The sequence below is a fragment of the Rattus norvegicus genome, chromosome 19, assembly GCF_021556685.1.
Source record: "Rattus norvegicus strain SHRSP/BbbUtx chromosome 19, alternate assembly SHRSP_T2T, whole genome shotgun sequence".
Lineage (NCBI taxonomy): Eukaryota > Metazoa > Chordata > Mammalia > Rodentia > Muridae > Rattus > Rattus norvegicus.
The window spans coordinates 68,933,240-68,940,448 of NC_141552.1; the positions used below are offsets into that span (position 1 = coordinate 68,933,240).

General features: G+C 47.4%; 1 protein-coding gene across 1 annotated transcript; it reads left to right on the top strand.

Annotated features, from left to right (window-relative positions):
* Window positions 1-2,701: 2,701 nt before the first annotated feature.
* Window positions 2,702-5,494, top strand: Map10 (microtubule-associated protein 10). The gene is given in 1 exon segment (NM_001277391.1): window positions 2,702-5,494. A coding segment is annotated over 1 exon segment (2,667 nt). The 5' UTR covers window positions 2,702-2,711; the 3' UTR covers window positions 5,379-5,494.
* The last annotated feature ends 1,715 nt before the right edge of the window (window positions 5,495-7,209 follow it).

Here is a 7,209-nt window from a genome sequence, read left to right on the forward strand (position 1 = left end):
GGTTTGATTCCTGGGGCTCACCACCACCTGTAACCCCAGTTGAAGAGAATCAGATGCATTCTTCTGAACTCGGTGGGTACAGGCATACAGTTCATGCAAGCAAAACGCTCACGTGCATAAGATCTAAAAAAAAAAAAAAAAAAAAAAAAAACAATTCAACTGTTTTGCAAACGAGCACATCCATTACTTCCTTCTCTGGTTATTGGGTCCTTTCCCCTTTGTTCTCACTAATCTCCAACTCATTGCTGAGTGAGGATCTGCTTTGCCACATAAACTGCACTCACGACTAGCACACACAAAAGCACAAATACACGGACATGAATACACACACACACACACACACACACACACACACACACAAAGATAAAGGTTTCCGCTCCAGCAACACACCATTAAAATCATCAGAGGCCCTGGCAGGTTTTGACAGCGCTTCCCTCTAGTATGTGATACTCAGACATTTGTGTTTGACAGGAAACCGGTGAAACAAACATGCTACTGTTTCGTGTAAATATTTGAGCACTCACACAAGTACAGAAAATAACATCCCGGTGACTGGCAAGATGGTTTGGAGAGAGAGGCAAGCAGTGGGTATCTGTGGGTGATTCCTTCTCTTTAAGGTCAGACGGAAAGCAGAAACTGGAGGCCCTCCTGGAAGCCTACAGCTCAGCTAATCTGGAGTATGTGGCATTGTATAATCAACAAGAGGAGACCTCACCTCAACAGGGTAGAAGACCCCAAAAGACGTCCTCTGACCTCCAGACATGTGTCATGAACGGTATGTCTGTACGCAGTGGCATACAAGTCATCGCCCCCCCCCCGACACACACACACACACGTGCACTAATCATAAGAAAATGACACCAGGAACTTTCACATGCTTCTTCACAGATGCATCAATGAAGACTTTGGCTGAGGGTGGCCTACCATACTACAAGCTCTAGGTTCCATCCCAGCATTACCTAAAACTGGATTGTGGAGGCACAGAGACCTGTAAATACAGCCCACTTCTGCAGGTTGGGTCAAGCTAGGTATGGTGGCTGATGCCTGTGAGCCTAGCACTGGAGGCTGTGATGGGTGGATCACAGGATCAAACCTGGGTGGCAAAGGAGACCCTGCTGCCTCAAAGACAAACGAGTATTATTCTGATTTTCCTACAGAATAAACCATTTACTATTGTAGAGAATTCTATGGGATAAACCTCCAGAGAGGTCCTGAGTTTGTCTCTTTGCTGATGTTGAGTGTTTGATGGTCCCTTGGTGCCCTGAACCATGTTTTTGACCTGGATGCTGTTAGTTTTTTACACTTGGCTGCCTTTCTGAAGACAGGAAGATCTAATGTCTATTGATGAGGTTGCCAAGAGGACTAAGACCCACTAGACGATGGTAAGGACCTGGCGTATCGTGGAACCTGTGGAGAGTGGAGCTTCACAGCTGATGGGACCGTCACCCACTTCCCTCTCTCCCCTTGATGGTGTAATTGAGGGAGCCAGGACTATGTGTGTTTTCTACTCCATCCATGTGACTGTACTACCATTCTGACAACAAGCCAGGGACTGGAAGGTGATAAGCACAAGGGTTGTGTCTGCATCAGAATCAACCACAACATGAGTCCAACACAATGTGTCTTTGTGGGCTCTGACCTTGATCAGATAAGTAGGAAGGGAGACTCAGGATCTGCATCTTATAAGAGGGACCAAAGCTGGGAATCTACGAGATAAGAACACAACGTGTAAGTTGTGGAACTTCTGAACTTGAGCCTGAGATGTGAAATCGCGAAGTGGGCTGGTGCCAACTTCTCGTTGCACAGCCTGTACCCTACAGACCTCCAATGGCCGACACTACCACCGACACCCCTCCCAGACTTATGTACCAATACCATTCACCTTACTAACTGAACCAATCGCTTTCTCTGCTCTCGTGGTGGTGGTACTTAAGATTGTATGCAGCGAACTAGCACTCTTCCACTGAGCTGCACCCCCTGCCATGACCCTGTCATTTTCAATATCTTGGATATTTCATGATCCCTCTCCCCTGCTCCCATGTTAGTTCCTTGTATTATGTAGCTGGTGGGTTCCCATCTGTAGAGCATCCTGGGTAAACTAACATAGCAGAAGTCTTTTCGAAGACACACCAGAGTGGTCAGATGTCAAGGTGGAAGATGAGGGCTCTGGTTTGTGTTAGGATATCCTATCCCAACACAGAGAGTTTTACCACACACGAACGATGCAAGCTGAGGTCAAACCTCCTGAGAAGGAGGCTTCAAGAAGCTGGAAGTCCAGTGATGGCAGCATAGCCTACTAGTGATCACTGTGTGGGAAGACAGAGGAAGGAGCTGGTGAAAGAGGCCACAGCCTCTGACAGGTGCACAGCAACCACGAAGATGGCTGCCTTGGGTCACCAGGCTCTGAGGCCTGAATGGGCAGAGCGGCCTATTTACTTCCGATACATGACCCCTAATGACGTGGGATCTGCAGGTATAAAATATAAAATAAAAATTATATTTATCTGTATAAAACTTAAAGGGAATACAGTTTTACGTCTAATCTCTCAGCACCACGCAGCAAGCACCAACAAAAGTCCAAAGGTAAAGGAGTTCCCAGGATCACTCAGGGCCGGAAATCAAGTCTCCAGAGATCCGTAGCCGATCACGTGACCCCCGCTCCTGCTTCCTGCTGGTGGGGCGGGCTGGCGGCGTCGCCCGGGGCAACAGCAATGGCGGCCACGGCGGCCGAGCGGCTCTTCTCACTGGAGCTGCTCGTGGACTGGGTGCGGCTGGACTCGCCATGCTTCGCGAGCCCCGCTGTGGCGTTTCGTCTGCTGGACTTCCCGCCGCTGCTCATCCTCCCGCCGGCCGCTCCTGACCCGGAGCCCCAGCGCGGCGCCATCACCTTCGGACGCGGCAAAGCCTGCTTACTGCGCCTGCGCCCCGCCGCCCTCCGTCGCCCACGCCTGCGCGCAGCCCTGCTGCAGCTACCGGCGGTCCCGACGCCTGCCCCACTCCTGTTGGGAGCTTGCGACATCCTGCTGGTCCCCTCGGTGGGTCAACGAGGTATATTCACCCTGCGCGGCCCGGAGGCCGAGCGCGTTGGGGAATTGGCGCTCTTCTACCGCTTGACCGACCTGGGACGCTTCCCCCCGGGGGCTCCACAACTGCGAAGCCCCCTGAGCCCTGCGTGTATCACGGGTTCCGAGGCCCTGGAGGTGTCAGAGCCACGAACCAAGGAGACCTCGAAGCCATGCACCAAAGACACCTCTGCCAGATGTCTACAGTGTGTCTCAAATGGACGCTTCTTGGAGGCCCCAGAGCCATGTGCTAAGGATACCGACAACTGGTCTGCAGGGGACTCAGACGCCTCAGCTGTCCAGAAGTCCTGGGAAGAAGCAATCTTACACAGTAAAGCTAGCTCTGGGGACATGGCTTCTGCCCCTTGTTCCCCTGCTCCCAGTGGGAGGACTGTCAGTCCTGTCAGTCTGGAGGTCACAGAACTGGACTTTGAAACCAACACATTTTGCCCTCCTCCTCTGTATTACACTCACCTGACTCAGGAAAAGGCTCCTTCTGCCAGGGTCGAAATCACAATTGAGCCTCAGAGAAACGAACCTGAGGATCTAGAAGATGCGTTTCCCGAAACAAAACCTGTAGGTCCTACCATAAGGCCAGTGAAACATACGAGAGCTGCAATTCAGGAGAGCCCTCCAGTGCTTCTAAATCTTCCACAGATGCAGGGTCCAGGAGAAGCTAACGAAGCTCCGTGCCCTCCTCAGACTGAACAAAGTACAGTCGGTGCAATAAGACAGCTGCCGCTGTTGAATGCTTTGTTGATGGAACTGTCCTTGCTGTGCAACCAGCCCGTGGCAAATCCCTCCCAGGTTCATCCCCATTTAGCCTGGTTGTACAGAGGCGAACACAAGGGACCAGACCCTTCCACCAAGTCCACATCTCGCTCAGAATCAAAGAGCAACAAGCTTTCTGCGCAAGAAAATGAAAAGTTGGTGAGTCCTCAGTCTACAAAGAACCCTAAAGGCAAACACTCAAAGATCAGTGGTAGCCCCCCACCGAAGGTGACAAAGGGGAGGCTGCTGTATGGCTTAACAAATACACTAAGACTGCGTTTACAGCAGACAAACCCCGGCATGCTGGTTGTACACGAAAAGAGAGAACAGTACAGGAGGTCACAGATACGAGCTGTGGGGCCAAAGTTCCGAATCCCGTCCTGGAAAGGGAAGGTGTCAAGCTTGGCAGCAGAAAGCCAGATGCCACCACAGCTGCCTGGTGACACGTTAACAGACTCTAATGGGAAAGTATCAAGCTGGGCAGTACAAAGCCAGCTGCCACCACAGCTGCCCAGGGATAGATCTTTAGACTCGTATGGGTCCTTTGCTGAAGGCAGTGACACTTCAATGCTAATCAGCTCAGGCTTTGACGAGTCGAGTAGAACTAGAGAAGCAAAGCAAAGCCATGCTATGAAAAAAGAAACGGTTGGCCAAAGTGAAAACAAAACTGTCACTTCGCTGAGAGCACCTGTGAGCCCTGCAGTCTCTGTCATCCCAGAAAGATCTCCTCGATCAAATATTTTGAGAGGAAAATGGAAAAAGCAAGTCCAAAGCCCAGGACTTTCCCGACAGGATCCTGCTGTTGACAAAGCTGTAGGTGAGGGGCTAGATGGTAAGCAAGTCAAAGCAGCAAGTGCTTCGGATACTAATGAAAATAGACCACCCAGTAGAAAAAGTTCCTGCGAGAGCACCTCAGAGCTACAGTGCTGGGATGGGTCCACCAGCCCTTGCTATTCTGAAGACTTCTGCACAACTGAGAATAATAGCAGAAGTCTGCCAGCTCCTGACAGCAGCACAGGGGCAGAGTATGCTCAAAAGGGTTCATGGGCGAGCAAGTCAAGTGAGGCAAGGCTGTCCACAAGGAAAAACAGCAGTGAGTCGAGTTCTGTGTTCACCCCTCCCTTTTCTGCTGGCTCACCAGTGTGTTCTCAAAAAAGATCTCGTGTACTGAAGACTCACGATAGTCTGGAGGAAGCATCCAGTCTCTCCACCAGTGATTTTTCATCACAGTGGACAAATGAAAAGGAAAACCAGGCAGATCCAGGTAGTTCAAAGATCAGGAGGAGACAGGACCGCTCCACTAAACTTAAAGTAGGAACTGGTCACAAGTCATCTGAGAAAAGCCACTCACCAAGGACATCTCAAGTTAGTTCTTATGAACCATCAAATTTGTCTGAGCTAGAACTCAAGGCCATAGATGACATAGATAGTGCATCAACTGACTTCCAAGAAGAGGAAGATGGCCTTGGTTCACTTCGCATCTCCAGACAGTGCAGAGACATCTGCGAGTTAGTAATAAATAAACTTCCAGGATACACAGTGTGAAAGTATGCTACTTTCGAAAACTAGTTCTATAGCTGCTGGGTGCTGATACTGAAGAGTTGTAATAACTCACACATAACCTTAGTATGTATGTGGTAGTTCTTAAGAAATGTAAATAGGGGGTTGGGGATTTAGCTCAGTGGTAGAGCGCTTGCCTAGCAAGCGCAAGGCCCTGGGTTCGGTCCCCAGCTCCGAAAAAAGGAAAAGAAAAAAATGTAAATAGTTTGTGTTTGATGTTTAGTGCCTTACCCTTCAAGCTGATCATACTCTGAAGTCACTGTTAGGCCTAGGAGTGATTCCTTTGTAAAATGCTTAAGATTAAAGGTATATCTGTACACTCTCCCATCATATCTGTCTTGAAGTAAAGGTCATTCTAAAGTTAGCGTTTCACGCACCATTGTAAAAAGAAGGGCTTGATAATAAGCTCAGCACCAATTCCTAATGGGAATAAATGTTGTAACAGATGGATGTGTTAGAGCTTGAGATGCAGAAGTGTATTTGTGATCTACCCCTGCTGCTAAGAGCTTTTGGGTTACTTTCATAACATCCTGTTTTTTTATTATTTACTCTCCCTTTTACTTGTTGAACATTATTTGAGCTTATGCTTTTCAATAAGAGTCTGCCCTGTTTTACACACCAATATTACCTTAGCTTTTATGAAGTTGTTGAACAAATGCCTTAGCATTTAAAATGCCTACCATAGGCTGCAGTGCTAACACTAACAAGAAGCATGGAAACCCCCAATGGAGACACCTTGGGGTAATGCTTTACTTCAGCTGCATATAAACACCCTTCAAGTGTTCTCAGGCATTTAGAACAAAGTGAGGCTTTATCCCATATAGTTCCCCAAATAGGAGTTTGATTTATTTTTAAATACTTCTGTGTATTTAATAAACACTTGTGTTTTCAGGTTTGTTCAGTGTTTATTTTTAATGTGGGAGAGCTTGTTTTATATGCCCTAGTCATCAGTTTTGTATGTCTTCCGTTGACTTTAGACTTCAGTCTGTGTTCTGATATCTGTAGGCACTTTGACACAGCTGTGATACAATCTAGCTTGTAGACTTTTTAATGATGCTAATGTTCTAAGACCTGTGAGGCAAAGCCCTGATTTTCCATTCTCTGTGAATAATTACATAGCTCTGTGGCCATGTTCTGAGTGGTGGTTATAATAGGTAAGACTAATGAGAAGAGGAGTCTCTCTTTGAGGGTCATTGTGCATAAAAGTGACAGTAGGAATGAGCTTGGCATTGCTGGGACAGAAACTGTCACCTTGATGTTCGTGCTAGTCTGGTATAAAGGACATGTGTCACACAAGAGAAGTTCCAGATTGTAGAGAGACTCAAACAAGGGCATAGTCAAGCAATGGGAGACAGGCACAGTACGGCAATGGATTATGTGTGAATCCCAGTAAGTAGCCGTGGCTTTTGAGTATTGTAAAATACTAGAAATAGCTATTCAGTTATAGAAATTAAATCTGGGAATGCAAAGGAACTTTTTAAGGCTACATACTGATTTTTCTTTGTCCAAATATATAAAACAAGTGTTGTGTTTTGATTTTGTAAGACATAGCTTGGTACTCAAACATGAACTGTGTAAATTGTTTAATGACCTTTTGTGTGTGTGTGTGTGTGTGTGTGTGTGTGTGTGTGTAAGAGATGAAAAATATAAGTATTGGAAGAATCATAAGCAGTGAGAGAAATATTCCCCATAAATTAGTGTATTTGAACACTTGGTCCTTGGTTTGTAGCATTGTTGGGGAAGGTTATATAACCTTTTGGAGGTAGAGCCTTGCAGGTAGGAAGTACATGGGCTGGAGGCTTTGAGGATTTATAGT